The sequence below is a fragment of the Mobula hypostoma genome, chromosome 10, assembly GCF_963921235.1.
Source record: "Mobula hypostoma chromosome 10, sMobHyp1.1, whole genome shotgun sequence".
Classification (NCBI taxonomy): domain Eukaryota; kingdom Metazoa; phylum Chordata; class Chondrichthyes; order Myliobatiformes; family Myliobatidae; genus Mobula; species Mobula hypostoma.
Window position 1 is genome coordinate 8,336,627 of NC_086106.1, and position 19,694 is coordinate 8,356,320.

Consider the following 19,694-nt stretch of genomic DNA (forward strand, 5'->3'; position numbering starts at 1 on the left):
TTCAATTTCTGCCTTTACCCTGTAAGGAGTCTGTACGTTCTCCTTGTGTTTCCGTGAGGGACTCCTGTTTCCTTTCACATTCCAGAGGAACATACGGTTAGTGAGTTGTGAGCACACTATGTTGGCACTGGAAGTGTTTCACACTTGCCCGGCACAATCCTCGGTGATGTGATTTGTCGCAAACGGCACATTTCACTGGATGTTTCGAAGTGCACAAATAAAGCTAAACTTCCTTCCTTTTGAAAGATAAAACGTTCCATCCCATACAAATTTGAGAAAAGCAATGTACGAAGATGAGGTTTTCACCAAAAAAAAATGCTTCATTTGAGTCCAGTGTTGGGTCAATGCTCCCAAATGTCTCCCACTGCGCATATGATCTTACACAGTCTCCACTCTCACCTTGACAGCATCTTTAATACATGGGTTTTTAATCTCTGTTAACGTACTATAGAAAGATGTAGTTTTATACAAATGCTTATAAAAATGAACCCAAGCACCCAGCTGTTGGCTGGATGTTTAGTCTCCCATCCCTCGACGTACCTGGGTCAACAGCTCAAGGATCAAGATGTATCTCACGATGCATTACTCACCGAATGTATGAAGAAACAGGAAAGGCGGGGTGTGGGGCGGGGAGGGTGGGGAAGGGAGGTCACCAAAGTCACAGTGAGTTTATAAGACCATGGCCCTGTCCGTTGGAACATGTTACCGCCAGGCATGGGAGGGCCAAGCTCTTCAGTCACTCTCACTGCCACTTTCCTCATTCTCACTCGACTCTGTGCCCTGCTCACTGCCACTCTGCGCGGGGTGGTGGCTGTCATTATCCGAGTGCTCGCTGCCGCTGTTGGACGCACTCCTGCTCCGCCGCTCTTCCTCCTCGCTCTGCTGCTCGTCGTCGCTGCCGCTGCCCTCGCGGCCGCTCTCGTCCGGCTGATCCTCGTTGTCGCTGTCGTCGTCGCTGCCGAAGATCTCCTCCTTGTCGCGGGCCTCGCGAGCCTGCCGCTCGTCCCCGCTGTCACTCTCCCCTTGGCTCCCGCTCCGGCTGCTGGCTTTGTCCTCTTCTTCCCGCTCGCTTTCACTCGCCGCGCGTTCATCCCCGCTGGCAGCCTTCTCGCTGCCACTCTCTTTGTCCTTTTCGTCGTCTAGCGGAAAGAAACAGGCATGTCAGGCAAGGGACTCTGACTGGGAGACTGGGAGACCTCTTTGTCCAGCACCTTCACTCCACCTGGCCTCAAATGGTGGGATCTCCCAGTGGCTACCATTTCAATTCTACTTCCCATTCCTACTCCAGCACGTCAGCCCACGGCAGCCTCTACCGCCGTGATGAGGCAACACTCAGGTTGGAGGAGCAACACCTTATATTCCATTTGGGTAGCCTCCAACCTGATGGCATGAACATCAATTTCTCAAACTTCCAATAACTGCACCCCCTCTTTTCCTTCACCAACTCCCCATTCCCGTTTCTTTCTCTCACCTATCTCCTTACCTGCCCATCATCTCCCTCTGGAGTTCCTCCACCTTCCCTTTCTTCCATGGTCTTCTACCCTCTCTAATCAGACTCCCCGTTCTCCAGCCCTTATCTCTTTTACCAATGAACTTCCCAGCTATTTACTTCACCCCTTCTGCCGGTTTCACCCATCACCTATCACTTTGTACTTCTTCCTCTGCTCCCCCCACCTTCTTACCCTGACTTCCCATTTCTTCTTTTCCAGTCCTGATGAACATCTCGGCCCCAAATGTTGACCAATTATTCATTCCCATAGAGGCTGCCTGGCCTGCTGATTACATTATGTTTGTGTGCCGTTCTGGATTTCCAGCATCTACAGATTTTCTCATGTTTGTGGGCTCTAATCCTACCCCATTCCTTCCCACACTGAGGACCAATAATCCATTCATAAATCAGAATAGAGAGCAGTAGTGACCAAGAAGATCCTTTGTCCCATGATGTCAACAGTGACAGGATGTGCTGCCCCCCAGTGTCCGATCGGTGGAATGACAGGCTGGACTGCACCATTTTGCGAGAAGTGTCGCTCAGAGTCTTGTACTATATATATCGATTTTTGTGTGACTATGTTTTTTCCTTTCCTTGCTATTTTGAATGCGCTGTGTATGTTTTGCACCTTGGCCCCAGAGGAATGATCCTTCCGTCGGCTGTATCCATGTATGGTAGTACGATAATTAAACTTGATTTGATGGGCAAATGGCTGTCAATGCAGTTAAATGTAAGGTACTGCATTTTGAGAGTTCAAGCTTGTACAGTGAATGGTAGAACCGTGAGGAATGTTATGGAACTGAGGGACCTAGCTAGGATTGCAAGTGGATCATCCACTGAAAGCGGAGTCACAGGCAGACAGACAAGTGAATAAGGTGCTTGGCTTTCATCAGTCGGAAAACTGAATACAGGAGCTGGACAGTTTATCAAGACATTGGCGAGGCTCCCTTGGATTACTGTGTACAGTTTTGGTCACCCTGGTTTACGGAAGATATTATTAAACTAGAAAGAGTGCAGAAAAGATTTAGCAGTGTGGTTCCTGAACTTGGGGGCTTGAGTAATAAGGAGAGGTTGCATAGACCAGGACCTTATTCCCTGGAATTTGAGATTGTGTGGTGAATTGAGAGAGCTATACAAGATCATGAAGGGCATAGACAGAATGAAAGCACCTCGTCCTTTTCCCAGGGAGGGGGTCCTAAAAACTAAAAGAAGCTAGAGATTTATAAGGGATATCAGGGGCAGCTTCTTCACACAAAGGATGGTGTGCTGCTTGACATAGTGGCTGAAGCGGGCGCAGTAACAACATTTGAAAGCCAGCGAGAAAAAAAAGAGCTTTAACCAGCAGCCAATCTGGACAGCAGAAGTTTTGAGAGAAGAGGACTTCAATCAGGTCCACTGCCTGAGTACAAGAGACAGCAGCGAGTCACTACAGCGATAAACAGCGACCACTCGCCGTTTGGGATTGATTTGGAAAGATAATACGAGGAATAGATAGAGTGGATAGCCAGCGCCTCTTCCCCAGGGCACCACTGCTCAATACAAGAGGACATGGCTTTAAGGTAAGGGGTGGGAAGTTCAAGGGGGATATTAGAGGAAGGTTTTTTACTCAGAGAGTGGTTGGTGCGTGGAACACACTACCTGAGTCAGTGGTGGAGGCAGATACACTAATGAAGTTTAAGAGACTACTAGACAGGTATATGGAGGAATTTAAGGTGGGGGCTTATATGGGAGGCAGGGTTTGAGGGTCGGAACAACACTGTGGGCCAAAGGGCCTGTACTGTGCTGTACTATTCTATTAGCAAGAGCAAATTAAAGGAAGGTAGGGGCAAGTACAGCGGCCGTCGTCTGAGTGGTGATCTTGAGGCTTTAGCTCTTCGAGGCTTCTGCAAAGAAAGGCTTCAAAGTGGGCAAAGAAGAGAAAACCTTTAGGTTAAGTTTCTTTTCCCCCTTCTCTTTTTTATATCTGCTCCACTAGGACAAAGATGCCAGGCGAGATGATTGAATGCTCCTCTTGCAGGATGCGGGAAGGCAGGGAGACCTCCAGAGTCCCTAAGTGCATCCCGTTGCAGCTTCTAACAACCCTCGTTAAGGAATTGAAGCTGGATCTAGATGAACTCCGGATTGTTCGCCAGGTTGAGGGAGTGATAGATAGGATATATAGAGAGGCAGATACATCCAAGGTGTAGGACACAGGAAACTGGGTGACAGTCAGGAAGGGGAAAGGGATTAAGGAGCCGATGCAGAGTACCCCTGTGGCTATTTTCCTCAACAACAGACATCACTTTGGACACTGTCAGATGTGGGGGAGGGATGACCTAACAGAAGTTGAGTCTCTGGCACTGAGTCTGCCTCTCTGACTCAGAAGGGAAGAGGGAGAACAGGCATGCTATGGTGATAGGGGATTCGTTAGTTAGGGGAAATGGGATAGGAGGTTCTGTGGGCAAGAACAAGATTCCTGGATGGTATGTTGCCTCCTGGTTGTCAGAGATATTTTGGATCAAGTACTCAGCATTCTTAAGTGGGAGGGTGAACAGCCAGAAGTTGTGGTCCATGTAGGTACCAATGACTTGGGTAGGATGACTGACCTCAGGTTTGCCACCCATGCCACATGCGAGTGAGGCCAGAACTAGGAAGATTTGATATGTGGCTGAGGAGTTGGTGTAGGAGGGAGGACATAAGACTTTTGGATCATTGGGCTCTCTTCCAGGGAAGGTGGGACAACTTGAACCTGAACTGGAGGGGAACTAATATCCTAGGGGGTAAATGTGTTAATGTTGCACAGTGGGGTTTAAACTTGAATTGCAGGGGAATGGGAACCAGAGTGCCAGATCAGTTAGTGGAGAGGTTGTGAAGGCAGATGTTGGTAAGACCTCAAAGGTAGGAGTCAAAAGGTTGAGTATGGTGCGACTAGTGCTCTGTGCTGCATATATTTCAATGGAAGAAGTATTGTTGAAAAGACAGATGGTGCTGAAGATGAAGTAGCTGGTTTACAAACAGAGGCAACACTCACAACACGCTGGAGGTGCTTACAAACGGAGGCAATGTGTAATGAGGAGAGTCCGTTGATAGGGCGAAGTTGCAGTCAACAGGATGAGTTACAATGTAAAAGGTGGACAAAATCAAAACAGGTGAATACAGGACTGAAGGTGTTATATTCAAATGTGTGCAGTATACGGAAAAAGGTAGATGAACTTGCAGCACAGTTGCAGATTGGCAAGTATGACGTTGCAGGCATAACTGAATCATGGCTGAAAGAAGATTATAGCAGGGAACTTGATGTCCAAGCATACGCATTGGTTCAAAAGGACAGGAAGGAAAGCAGAGGGGGCGGTGTTGCTCTGTTGGTAAAAAAAAATGAAATCAAAATATTAGAAAGAGGTGATACAGGGTTGGAAGGTGTTGAATCACTGGATAGAGCTAAGAAACTGCACGGGTAAAAAGGCGTTGATGAGAGTTGCATACAGACCCCCAAACAGTAGTAAGGAAGTGGCCTACAAATTACAATGCAGGATAGAAAATGTATGCCAAAAGGTCAATGTTACAATAGTCGTGGGGGACTTCAATATACATGGTGATTGGGAAAATCAGGTTGGTGGAGGATTCCAGGAAGGACATTTTCTAGAATGCCTACGGGAGGGCATTTTAGAGCAACTCGTGGATGAGCCCACTAGAGGATCAGCTATTCTGGACTGGGTGTTGTGCAATGAACCAGAATTGATTAGAGAGCTTAAGGTAAAAGAACCCTTAGGGGAAAGTGATCGAATTCACCCTGAAATCCGAGAAGGAGAAGCTGAAGTCAGATGTATTAATATTACAGTGGAGTAAAGGGAATTATAGGCATGAGGTAGGAGCTGACCAAAATTGATTGGAAAAGAACACTGGCAGGGATGACGGGAGGGCATCAATGGCTGGGATTTCTGGAAGCAATTTCTGAAAGTATTCTGAAGGCAAGATGACACAAAAATGGTTAACAAGGGAAGTCAAAGCCAACGTCAAAGCCAAACAGAGGGCATACAATAGAGCAAAAATCAGCGGGGAGTTAGCGGATTGCGAAGCTTTTAAATCCCAACAGAAGGCAACTAAAAAGTCACTAAGGGAAAGATTGAATATAAAAGTAAGCTAGCCAATAATATTAAAGAGGATACAAAAAGCTTCTTTAGATATATAGTATAAAAGAGAGGTGAGAGTGGATATTAGACTGCTGGAAAATGATGCTGGTGAGGTGCTAATGGTGGTAGGGGGGGGGAGACAACAAAATGGCGGACAAATTGAATAAGTATTTTGCACCAGTCTTCACTGTGGAAGACACAAGCAGCATGGTGGAAGTTCCAGGGGTCATGAGGTGTGTGAAGTTACCATCACTAGAGAGAAGGTTCTCGGGACACTGAAAATTCTAAGGTAGATAAGTCACCTGGAACAGATGGTGTACAGTCCAGGATTCTGAAAGAGATGGCTGAAGTGATCGTGGAGATATTAACAATGATCTCTCAAAAATCACTGGATTCTGGAATGGTTCCGGAAGACTGAAAAATTACGAATGTCACTGCACTATACAAGAAGGGACAGAAGGAGAAGAAAGGAAACTATCAGCCAGTTAGTCTGACCTCAGTGATTGGGAAGATATTGGAGTCAATTAATAAGTTTGAGGTCTCGGGATACTTGGAGGCACATGATAAAAAAGGCTGTAGTCAGCATGGTTTCTTCAAGGAAAAATCTTGCCTGACAAATCTATTGGAATTACTTGAAGAAATAACAATCAGGATAAACAAAGGAAAATCGGTTGATGTTATGTACTTGGATTTTCAGAAGGCCTTTGACAAGTTGCCACACAAGCAACGAGCCCGTGGTAATACAGGAAAGATTCTAGCATGGATAAAGCAGTGGCTGATTGACAGAAGGCAAAGAGTGGGAATGAAGGGAGCCTTCCCTGGTTGGCTGCAGGTGACCAGTGGTGTTCCACCAGCATCGTAAACACAAAATAAACTGCAGATGCTGGGGTCAAAGCAACACTCACAACACGCTGGAGGAACTCAGCAGGTCGGGCAGCATCTGTGGAAAAGATCGGTCAACGTTTCGGGCCGGAACCATTCGTCAGGACTGTAGGGGCAAGGGGCAGAGGCCCTATAAAGAAGGTGGGGGGAGGGTGGGAAGGAGAAGGCTGGTAGGTTCCAGGTGAAAAACCAGTAAGGGGAAAGATAAAGGGGTGGGGGAAGGGAGGCAGGGAGGGGATAGGCAGGAAAGGTGAAGAAGGAATAGGGGAAAACACAATGGGTAGTAGAAGGAGGTGGAACCATGAGGGAAGGGATAGGCAGCTGGGGGAGGAGGCAGAGTGAAATAGGGATGGGGAAGGAATTACCGGAAGTTGGAGAATTCTATGTTCATTCCAAGGGGCTGGAGACTACCCAGACGGTATATGAGGTGTTGCTCCTCCAACCTGAGTTTAGCCTCATCATGGCAGTAGAAGACGCCATGTATGGACATATCCGAATGGGAACGGGAAGCAGAGTTGAAGTGGATGGGAACGGGGAGATCCAGTCTGTTGTGGCGGACAGAGCGGAGGTGCTCGACGAAGCAGTCCCCCAGCATCTGTGTTGGGACCGATCCTCTTTACGTTATATGTCAATGTTTTGGGTGATGGAATGGATGGCTTTGTTGCAAAGTTTGCAGGTGATATGAAAATAGGTGGAGGGGCAGGTAGCTTTGAAGTAGAAAGGCTACAGAAAGACTTAAGACAGATTCAGAGAATGGGCAAACAAATGGCAGATGGAATACAGTGTCGGGAGTATGTGGTCATGCACTTCGGCAGAAGAAATGAAAGTGTTGACTATTTTCTAAATGGAGAAAAAAAATACAAAAACAGAGGAGCAAAGGGACTTGACAGTCCTTGTGCAGGATTCCCAAAAGGTTAATTTGAAGGTTGAGTCTGTGGTGAGGAAGGCAAATGCAACGTTAGCATTCATTTCAAAAGGACTAGGATACAAAAGCAAGGATGTAATGCTGAGACTTGATAAAGCACTGGTGAAGCCTCACTTGGGCGTATTGTGAGCAGGTTTGAGGCCATTACCTTAGAAAGGATGTGCTGAAACTGGAGAGGGTTCAAAGGAGGTTTACAAGAATGATTCTGGGATGGAATGGCTTGTCATATGAGGAGCATTTGGTGGCGCTGGGCCCGTATTGACTGCAATTCAGAAGAATGAGGTGTGATCTCATTGAAACCTATTGAATGGTGAAAGGCCTTGATAGACTGGCAGCAGAGAGGATGTTTCCCATGGTGGGAGAATCTAAGACCAGATGACACAGCCTCAGAATAGAGGGGCGTCCACTTAGAATAGAGATGAGGAGGAATTTCTTTAGCCAGAGAGTGGCGAACTTGTGGAATTCTTTACCACAGGCAGCTGTGGAGGCCAAGTTTTTATGTATATTTAAAGAGAGGTTGATAGCTTCTTGATCGGTCAGGGCATGAAGGGATATGGTGAGAAGGCAGGAGACTGGGGCTGAGTGGAAAACTGGATCAGCCATAATGAAATGGCGGAGCAGACTCAATGGGCCAAATGGACCAGTCCTTTATCTTATGGTCTTATATGTAAGTAGATAGGAGAGCTTCAGAGGGCGATGGGCCAAACACAGACAAATGGGACTAACACACTGGGCCACACAGTCGATAGGCAGAAGGGCCCCATTTCCTTGCTGTATGACTCTACTCCAGCAGCAGTCCACATCAGCAGTGCAAGCAGAAGGCAGACCAAATGTTAGTACAGCATTGTTAATGTCGACTTCAGATGGTCTCAGCCTGAGCACACACCCCTCAGCGTCAGCGGCTCCACAGTGGAGAGAGCGGAAAACATCAAGTTCCTTGGGGTGCAGATCTCGGACAATCTCACCTGGTCCAGGAACACCACTGGGATTGTGAAACGGGCCATCACTCCCCACTAACATCTTAACTACATTCTACAGAGGCGAGGTTGAGAGTGTGCTGACCTTTAGCATCACAACCTGGTACTCCAGCTGCAGTGCTGTCGACAAAAAAGCCTTGCAGAGGGTGGTTAGGGGAGCAGGGAAGGTTATTGGGGTCTCCCTACCTTCTGTCCAAGACCTCTTTCAGAGTCGATGCCTCCAGAAGACACGGTACATCATTAAAGACCCCTCACACCCTCTTCATGCACTGTTTGTCCTTCTGCCATCAGGCAAACGTTACAGGAGCATCAAAACTAAAACCACAAGGCTACTAAACAGCTTCCTCCCACAGGCAGTCAGACTGCTAAATAGCTGCTCTACCTGACTCTGCTTTGGACACTTTTAACTTGCACTGGACAATTATAACTGATTTTAATTGACATGTGGCTGTTGTGTTTTACTATTTATTGTTATGTTTATTATTTAGTGTTGTGTTTGTTATGTTATGATTGCACTGCTGCTGGGAAATGCTGTCTCATTCTGCCCTGCAGAGCTGATGTACGGTTAGAATGACAATAAAGTTTTTTGTACCTTTGAATCTTGAACGGTCAGAGAGAGTTCCAATGCGTAGAGGTAGTGTCTTCACTAGTTTAACCAGGGTAGTCAATATCAATCGGTACTTTCAAACAACATTTAAAGATGCACCATGCAACTAACAGAAACATGAAATACCAAAATGATTCCTGACAATGAGGGACCGAGGAGACCAGGAGGGACAGACGTAGGACTCTTATTGTAATGAGTGAGAGATCTGTACCATGTCACTGCAACTGAACTAAGTAATTTAAAGTGAGTCCATCTGGCCAAAAAAAACTTTACCTGATCCCACGATGTCTTTGCCTGGTTCCAGTTCTTCCTCGTCCTCAGGCTCATGATTCTCCAGCTGAGCGCGCCTGGCTTCCTGTAGAGTAAAAAAAAATATTCAGGCCAATATTTCTCGGATTCTGAGTTACGAGGATTCCTCACAGCCCTTTACCTTTTCACTTGTACCCTGACTATTACAGCAGCTAGGATCGGAATTCAACGTACGTAAAGGTGCTCACAACCTTGAGGTTCCCCTGTAAACTGCACACTATCCTGATTTGGAAATATCTTGCCCTTCGATTGTTGACATTTTAAACCAGGGTTTCTTAACCCGGGATCCGTGGATAAGGCTCCATGGGGTACATGAACGTGGATGGGACAAAATTTATTTCTTTATGTTTGCTAACCTCCAACTGAAATTCAGCGTTTCCTTCAATGATGAATGAAGGCAACAAACCACAGTAGTATTAGCAGTACCTGTGACTTTGTCGCCTATTCACGGTCAGGTGGCACTGAATTTTATGTTGTGAGATCAAAGGAGAGGGTTAATTTTTCCACTGCCCACATAATTACATCCTAATGTTGACCCCCACATCCCTGCAAGCCCTTTCTGGACATCCCCACATCTGACCACTCGTTCCTTGCAATCCATCATCCCCCACACCAAACATAAGTCATAACACCATCATCTTAGCATATCCATAACCATAAACCATAAAATTTGTGTAAGGAGGAGGAAGATTCTAATAAAGGCAAATGTTGGACCTGGTTAATGAAGGCATGGGCCACATCAAACTGGTAGAGTTACGTGAGCAAACAAGCAAATCTCAATGTTGTATTATTTATACATTATTTGATAATAAATGTACTTGAAGAGAAATCACAGATATTATCATATCACATTACAGTTGTACAAACATCTTACGCTCGTCACTACTTGGAAATGATTGTACTTATTGGACACCCCGCTAGATCGAACTTAGAAAGGCTGGCTCTGTTATAGGAGTCAAACTGGACATACTGGAGTCTGTGGAAGAACGAAAGGGCCCTCCGGAAAATCCTGGTAATCCTGGACAAAGTTTCTCACCCTCTGTCTGCCACCTTGGCTGAACAGAGGAGCATTTTCAGTAATAGACAACTGCACTACTCCAAAGAGTGCCAATTGTGGTAATTCTTACACACACTTGGCCATTATGCTCTATAATGAGTCAACCAACTATTGGGCAGCCCTGCGCCTAGTAGTCATTCAGTCACCAAACAGTGAGGTTGCGTGTTCTCACATTTGTCACCCAGATATCTACTTTGCTTTCCATTACTGCCCATCTACAATTCCATGTTGATCAGTATGTAGAAGGAAATGATTTTTTAACATATTTTGATAACAATATTTCAATATAATTGGTAAATGTTGTAATCCTGTGTATTTTGTTTTATATATTTAAATACAGTATTCTGAGAAGGGGTTAATAGGCTTCACTAGACTGCCAAAGGAGTCAATAGAATATAAAAGGTTAAGAATCCCAACTTTTTTTTTACCCAATTTATCGGATGGTTGATGCAATTTTTAGAGCTTACTCGTGGATTCTGCTGGGCTTTCCACCATTTACTGAATTATAGCAGATAACAGATACTGATAGCAGATAGATGGGGAATTCATCTTTGTAGCAACACAGTACGAAAGGCAAATATCAAGGTTTAGAAGTGTGTAACAGAGAGGCCTTTGATTGAAATGGGAAAAGGAATAAGATCGCTTGAATCGCAGAAATACTGCAAGGTCCAAGTGATAATGCACCTGGAATACTGTCCGAAATCCCGAGCTAAACAAGGATATATTTGCAATGAAAGGAATGCAGAGAAGGTTTACCAGGTTGATATATTACAAAGGAGATTGACAATAAACCACAATATACTTTTACTATTTATCCTACCCAATTTTTAAAATTTCCTCTTTAACCATAAATCTGCATCATCCTTATCCTTTGTGAAGACAAACAGAGTGGGCAGATAATTAAAAGATGTATTCTAATGTGGATAAAGTTGAAGTTATCCACTTTAGTGGTTGGAAAACTGGTGCTATTTAGATAATAACAGATACAGGAACATCTAAAGTAAGTATATGTTCAGCACAACATTGTGGGCCAAAAGGTCTGCATTGTGCTGCAGGTTTTCTTTGTTCTATGTTCTATGTTTCAATCCCAAACAAAACTTGCAGGTTCTAAACATCAGAAAGTCTGTAGATGATGGAAATCAAAGCAACACACGCAAAATAGTGGGAAAACTCAGCAGGTCAGGCAGCAGCTATGGAAGTGAATAAACAGTTCCAGGCAGAGTCCCTTCTTCAGGACTGAGAAGGAAGGGGGAAGATGTCAGATTAAAAAGGCAGGGGGAGGGGACGGAGGACAAGCTGGAAGGTGTTACATGAAGCCAGCTGGGTGGGAAAGATAAAGGGCTGGAGAGGAAGAAATCTGGTAGGAGAGGAGAGTGGACCATAGGAGGGGGGGACCCAGGGGGAAGTGGTAGGCAGGTGTGTGCAAGTTGGTTGGTTAATTGGCCACTGAGACTTGCCCCTAATGTGTCGTCAAGCAGTAGAATCTGGGTAGAGCTGGTAAGAGGACGCTGAGACTGATTACATCACCACTTGATATGGAGGATTCCAATACACAGTTGTAGACTCAGTCAGTTCCATCACGGACAAAGCCTCTTGATCATCGACAATAAATTTAAAAGGCAGTGCCTCAAGAAGGTGGCATCCATCATTCAGGATCTTCAATGTCAGGACTTGCCCTTTTCTCATTACTCCCATTAGGGAGAAATTACAGGAGCCTGAAGATCCACACTCAAATTTTTAGATTCTTATCTTATACCCCTCTGCCATCAGATTTTTGAACAGTCCATGAACACTACCTCGCTATTCTTTCGTAGTATCTAGAATTTTTAAAAATTGTATTGTATAGTAACTTTTTGTGGTTGCACTGTATTACTTCCATAAAATAGCAAATTTTATGATAAAGAACTGCAAAAGTCTTAGGCACGTACATATATATTTGCTACAGGGTGCCTAAGACTTTTGCACAGTACTGTGTTTGTCAATGTGGAGCAGAGAGTTTACACTTTGGTGGGAGCAAAAGATGTTGGGAACGGCAAGGGTGAAGCACCCCGTAGGGGTGTGGGACAGGTGGCAGAGAAGGAGTGCTGGGGTGGAAGTTGGCATGGGTGAGAGAATTGGTTAATTGATCATTACAGAATGTCTCTCTGGTGCTTCCCGCTCCCTCCCCTCTTCCTTTCCCTTCTCCCAACCATGATTCTTTCCTCCCTGTCCTCTTCCCACTCGCAGTCCAGAATAGAGACCCAGATCAGAATCAGGTTTATCATCACTCATATAGGTTATTAGTATTTTTTTTGCAGCATCAATACAGTGCAATACATAAAATTACTACAGTGCTGTGCAAAAGTCTTGGGCACCCTATATGTCAGTAATAATAAAGCGAAAGCTGCTTAAAAGTCTGGAATAAATAGGATTAGTGTAAATGGTGGCTGATTGTATGGAAATACATCTGCAACCCTGAGGTCATTATGAACTTACAACTTCTGTAAACCATGCTGTGACAAAATGGAATCTACGTGTTCCAGAGAGCTTTGCTGGTTTGGAAGGCTTGCAAGAAGAGGGTGTGTTTAGGGAGTAATTTGACAACAGAGCCTGAAGAGCCACGACATAGCTGTTGTGGGGGAAGGTGGAAGGGAGAAGTCTCAAAAGACAAATAGACGAATTCAAGACAGATGGAAGACGGGTGCAGATAAGAAAGGAAATCAATTAAGAGATGGAATGGCCTCAAAGGCATGAAGTTGACGAATTACTGGACTCAATAAACATACAAAAATGATTTATTTTGAGCTGTATGATTGAAGCTACCTGCCAACGACTTAAAAGTATGGAGGTAGACATTCCCTTGCAGGTATTAAATGTGCCTATCGTTTGATCCAGTCAGAGTTTATTGTTGTCTGTTACTATATAAGAAAGACCCCAGCTGAGTGGTACACGACAGTGGCCAGCATGGACTTGATAGGCTGAAGGGCCTGCCGAGGTGCTCTGCCTCTCTCTGACTCAAAAATAATGTGGGAAAGCATGGTAATCTACATGTAATTTCATATATGTATATATATGTGTGTGTATATATATATATATATTTACACACACACATATACACAAGCATATATGTATACATATACACACACACATATATGAATATATACGTGTGTCTCTGTGTGTGTGTGAAAATACAAAAAACTGAGGTGCAAAGGGACTCGAGAGTCCTTGTGCAGGAGTCCCCAAAAGTTAATTTGCAGGTTGAGTCTGTAGTAAGGAAGGCAAATGAGGCTCTATAAGGCCCTGGTGAGACCCCACTTGGAGTACTGTGGGCAGTTTTGGTCTCCTTATTTAAGAAAGGATGTGCTGACGTTGGAAAGGGTACAAAGAAGATTCACTAGAATGATTCCGGGAATGAGAGGGTTAACATATGAGGAACGTTTGTCCGCTCTTGGACTGCATTCCTTGGAGTTTAGAAGAATGAGGGGAGACCTCATAGAAACATTTCGAATGTTGAAAGGCATGGACAGAGTGGATGTGGCAAAGTTGTTTCCCATGATGGGGGAGTCTTTATGTATATTTAAGTCAGAGGTTGTGGATTCTTGATTGGTCAGGGCATGAAGGGATACGATGAGAAGGCAGGAGATTGGACCTGCGAGGAAAATTGGATCAGATGTGATGAAATGGTGGAGCAGACTTGATGGGCCAGATGCCCTAATTCTGCTCCTGTTTCTTAAGGTTTAGAAATATGCAATATGTTTGATGTAGAAATGTTGAACTGCTTGGTAACTCAGTCGGTGAATTAAGAGCAGCTTCACCTACCTGTGCCTCCAATTCTTTCTCGTTCATTTCTCTGTGCTTCACCACAAGCACTGCGTTGGTGTTGGACTGAACGCCATGACCACCCTTTGCACGGCGCTTGCTCAAACGTACTCTGTGAAGATGGACGACGCAGTCAGTTATCTGGAAGCTGCAGCTATCAGGTAACTTACATAAACAATGCCTTTTAACACAGAAAACCACACTCTGCGGCTTCAGTGAGGAGCAGATGGCAACAATGGATGATGGAAGCGAAGATCTGCAGCCAACTGTGGGACAGGTTTGAGAGTGGAATCACACAGAGTTTTTGGCACATTGGCCTTCATAAATCAAAGTACGGAAGATGAGATGTTGTGTAAAACGTTGGTGAGGCCTAATTTGGAGTATTGTGTGCAGTTTTGGTCACCTGCCTACAGGAAAGATGTAAATAAGGTTGAAAGAGTACAGAGAACATTTACAAAGATGTTTCTGGGTCTGGAGGATCTGAGGTATGTGGAAAGATTAGGTTAGGACTTAATTCCTTGGAATGTAGAAGATTGAAAGGAGATTTGATAGAGGTATACAAAATTATGAGGGGTATAGCTAGGGTAAATGCAAGCAGGCTTTTTCCACTGAGGTTGGGTGGGACTACAACAGGAGGTCATGGGTTAAGGGTGAAAGGTGAAAAGTTTAAGGGGAACATGAGGGGAAACTTCTTCACTCAGGGGGTTGTGAGAGTATGGAACAAGCCACCAGCACAAGAGGTGCATGTGAGCTTGATTTCACCGTTTAAGAGAAGTTTGGGTAGGGACATGGATGATTGGGGTAAGGAAGGCTATGGTCCCAGTGCAGGTCAATGGGAGTAGGCAGCTCAAATGGCTCAGTATGGACTAGATGGGCCAAAGGACCTGTTTTTGTGCTGTACGTTTCTGTGACTCTGTGACATAAAAAGAGGTAGATCATTTAGCAAACGCCATGGGGTAAGAATTAAATAGAAGAGTGGATAGCAGTACTTAAGGTGAATACTTTACAGCCAGTAATATTAGAAGGGCTGCAGTTCAAGATTCAAGATTTTTTAACATCATTTCCAGTACATAATGTAAAGGAGAATAAAGTAATTGTTATTTCAGATCTGATGCAGCAGAAAATAATAAAAAAAATATACATTAAATATAAATACTTGATATCTTATGTACATAGAGATTGATGTATGTACATAAAGTGATTCTAGGTACTGGAGTTTCTTTTCACAAGGTGACTGACAGGAAATGATAAAAGTATTGGTGGTTGTGGGTGTGGTAAGGTGGGTTAGTGGGTGGACGTGTTGATCAGCCTTACTGCATGCTGAAAGTAACTGTTTTTGAGTCTGGTGGTCCTGGCGTGGATGCTACAAAGCCACCACCCCAATGAAAGTGGGACAAACAGTCCTTGAGCAGAGAGGGTGAGATCATTTACAATATCGCTGGCCTTTTTCCAGTAGCCTTCTGTATACTGTGGCTCCTTACAGTTGTTATAGACGTGTGCCTCAAGTAGCCTCTGACAACCAAGCCCAGCTCCTGGCTTTCATGTGTGGCTACCTAGCCCGGCGGAACCATTTCTACTGACAGGAGAAGGGGCAAAGACACGTTAATGGTGCCTTAAAGCCAATCACTTCAGGCAGATGAGGTTTGGCAGCTCATCTAGAAGAAGAACTGTGATCTCAAACCTCTGCTGCGGCTATACCCACTCACGTGGAAAGCCTTGGAAGTATATGCTGAGGGAAAAATCTGGAGTTGGAGTACCCAAGGCAGTCCTATATTGAGTTCAACACTGGCTGGCAACTCCTACGACATTGCTGGTGCCAAACTGTATCATTCTCTGCCGTTCAGATGCGGGCTGGGGGGTGCGTTGCTACATGGGCAACAGCTTGCTCTCCATATTGTACTGCCCAGGCTAGGACAGCTAGGGCTCAACATCCATGATCGACCCTGACCGATGCAGGCCTCATTCTACATATTGGGACGAAATAATGTTTGTGGAGATGAAGTAATTGGCTGTCAGAGCAGCAGAATAATTTAGGACACAGGATAAAATTGCCAGAGACAAGAATCTCCATAATTTAAATCTGCTTGAGAAATGAGTGAACCAGTTACTATTTGGGGGTTTTGAGGAGGTACAGGTGAAAAGAAGGCATGAGGTAAATTAATTAAACTCTAAGGAGCTCCCAACTACTACCCTCTATCAGCTAACACTGTGCCCACCTGGTCTCCAGCTCATTGTAGTAGACGCCATCTCCATCACGGAAAATGAAAAAATAGTTTTCCTCATATCCTTTGCTGGCTTTGTTCTTCACGTTCCAATTATATTCTCGAGATATTTTGTATTCATATCTGAAAAAAGAAATTCGTTGGACCTTGGACATAAAACTGGGTTAGCACATATACTGAGTGGGATTCAGCACCGTCTCATATTCAGTATCCAAATACTTGTACAGAGACACACTTAAATTTAGAAACCATGCCCATTACTTTACCAATAAATTACTGATTGATTGATTAGGTATACTGCGGAATAGGCCCTTCCAACCCTTCAAGCCATACTGCCCAGTAATCCCCGATTCAATCCTAGACTAATCACAAGACATTTTACAATGACCAATTAACCTACCAACTGATATGCCTTTGGACTCTGGGAAGAAATCGGAGCACCTGGAGGAAACCCAAGCTTCATGTGGAGAACATACGCACTCCTTACAGGCAGTGGAAGGAATTAAACCCAGGTCGCCTGTATTCTAAAGCGTTGTGCTGACCCCTGCGCTACTTGTGGCCTACTTGGGCAGGATGGCTGGAACAATGTGAATGGAACATTACTCTCTATCTACTCAGTGATGGACCATGCTGGGAGCACTTTAAACAGACGTGCTAAAGCCTTCTGATATAGTTAGCCCCATCTCTCCCGCAGTGTTCATTTTCAGAATTTATTGCACAGTCAGATATGAAGCTTTACTCCAAATTCTGGCGTGGTGAACTAAATGCGAACTTACATATCGTCAGGCATGTAGTCAATACACTCCTCGCTGTCTCGCTTCCGTTTCCTTGTGGTTTCTTCACTGGGTAGGAAGTAAGCAACAAACTGGTTTCCTTCCTCATCCATCATGCCTCTAAGTGGAAAGAAATGGTCAGTTTTGAATGGATCCCCATCCTGGACTTCCAAGACTTGACATCAAAGTGTTTAACAGTTTAATTGCGTTCAACAACCGTGCACTCAACGTCAGTAAGACCAAAGAACTGATCGTGGACTTCAAGAAGGGTGAGACAAGGGAACACACACCAGTCCTCAAAAGGGGATCAGAATGAGCAATTTCAAGTTCCTGAGTGTCAATGTCTCTGAGAACCTAACCTGGCTGCAACATACCGATGCAGCTATAAAGGAGGCAAGACTGCGGCTATATTTCATTTGGAGCTTGAGGAGATTTGGCTTGTCAACTAAAGCTTCTATAAATGTACCGTGGAGAGCATTCCGACTAGCTGCATCATCGTCCGGTATGGTAGGGGCTACCGCACAAGATTGAAATAAGTTGCAGGAACTTGTAAAATCCAGCCTCTGCAGTATCTGAGACACCTTCAAGGCGTGGTGCCCCGAGAAGGTGGTGTCCATCATTAGGTATCCCCACCACCCAGGACAGGCCATCTTCACACTGTTACTGTCGGGAAGGGGAGGCACAGAAGCCTGAAGGCACACACTCAGTGATTCAGGAACAGCTTCTTCCCCTCTGCCATCTGATTTCTGAATGGGCATTGAACCCATAAACACTACCTCACACTTAATGTCACTCAGTTGTTTTTCTCTATATTTATTTATCATGTATTTCAGTGCATTGGTGTCAAAATGGTTGTTGTAATGTGTCAAGTGTGGTAGTGTAGTGTGTTGTGCTTGTCACTCTCACTTGCAACTTTCACCACTGGCTAGCAGTCCTGCAAAAAGCAGAGCTGAATGTCACTCAGTTGTTTTTATTTATCCTGTATTTCATTATACTGCCGCTGCAAAGTTGACAAGTTTTGTGACACGTGCCGGTGATATTAAATCCGATTCTGATTTTGATTCAAAACCTCTGCTCCGGTTTCTAATCCTGGTAATCCTTCTGTGAGCATTTGCACCTCATCTTTAGTTTTTGGACTGGTCCTGTTTTCACCCCCTGCTGCCGTGCACCAGCACCCCGTCGGCACTTAACTCCTCATGCCTTCCACGCTATTAGAGTTCTCTCCAGTTCTCCCTTCCTCTAACCCACACCCGCACTTGTCTTGCCTCAGTATTTGTTTAATACTACTAGAGCTATGAATCCTGATACAGGGCCTCAACCAGACACATCATCTTGCACCTCTCGCCACCACAAATGCTAAATAACTTAGATCCCTTGTGTTTTCTTGTTGCAGATTCTAGCATCTCCAGTCTTTCATCTTCCTGTGCAGTAGCCCCATTGAGAACTAATGCAATTGTATCATTTGCCTGACAAATTATTTGTCAGTTTTGTTGTAATAAACTGAGAATTCTGGAATTTGGGTGATCTGCAGTCATTAACCCCAGAAGCTTCCGACATCTTCATCGCACCAGCAGCTTGCCTCACCTGATCATAGCTTGAGACATCATCTCCACAGCCCCTGAACCAGTGACGTCTTTGGGTGCTGGGTCAGAGTCGAATATGACCTGCGCGCATGGGTTGATCCACATCTACGGAAAGGAGAAGGTTAACTGAGTTTTGGAATCATTCCTAATAATCTGAAATAAAGCAAGGATTCCGGCAATGCATATCTGTAACCGCATCACATTCATTCATTTTTGTGCCGTGTAGTATGATGTAGGCAATCATGGTGTTTACCATGATTGTTCTTGGCAAATTTTTTTGACATTTTTGCCATTACCGACTTTTGGGCAGCGTCTTTACAAGATGGGCGACCCCAGCCATTATCAATACTCTTCAGAGATCATCTGCCTGGTGTCAGTGGTCGCATAACCCAGGGGTCCCCAACCTCCTTTTTTGACCACGGACTGGTTTAATATTGACAATATTCTTGTGGACCGGCAGAGGCGGGGGGCCGGATGTTCAAGTAGGATTGCCAACTTTCTCACTCCCAAATAAGGGACAAAAGTAGCAGTCAAATACGGGACATTTGTGTTTACCCCGAGAAAGACTACCATGACCATGAAGCCTTGTGCGGGCACCTGTGTGCGCACACATGTACTGCCGATTTTTTCCTACAAATGGGTTTTGGCTTAATCTTCCGGATTCTGTTAAGTGAAACTACACTGTACATACATTATTTCTACTTTATATAGGCTGTGTACAGACATCACACCCTGCAAAAACTCATTTCAGGGAGGTAGCACCATCAATTTGCGGGAGACTCCCAGAACTTCTGGGACAGGTGCGATGTCTGCAATAGAGTAGCTCCTTAGCAGCTAGCCAGCTAGTTTAAATAACGTTAGCTATGCTAATGAACGAATGACACCTGCTAAACTCACCTCAACATGTCTTTTACAGTCTTAACCCACCATGGGCAATGGAAAAGTCACTGTTGCAAACAGTGC

General features: G+C 44.8%; 1 protein-coding gene across 1 annotated transcript in view; it reads right to left on the minus strand.

The window, feature by feature from the left end:
- Positions 1-324: 324 nt before the first annotated feature.
- paf1 (PAF1 homolog, Paf1/RNA polymerase II complex component) overlaps positions 325-19,694 on the minus strand; it is a 60,531-nt gene continuing 41,161 nt past the window's right edge. Inside the window, exons 9-14 of the mRNA XM_063061257.1 lie at positions 18,733-18,836; positions 17,152-17,268; positions 16,370-16,498; positions 14,154-14,265; positions 9,263-9,344; positions 325-1,139 (exon numbers count right to left, since the gene is read on the minus strand). Coding sequence (XP_062917327.1) covers positions 733-1,139; positions 9,263-9,344; positions 14,154-14,265; positions 16,370-16,498; positions 17,152-17,268; positions 18,733-18,836 — 951 coding nt within the window. The 3' untranslated portion in view covers positions 325-732. The remainder of the gene's footprint in view (positions 1,140-9,262; positions 9,345-14,153; positions 14,266-16,369; positions 16,499-17,151; positions 17,269-18,732; positions 18,837-19,694) is intronic.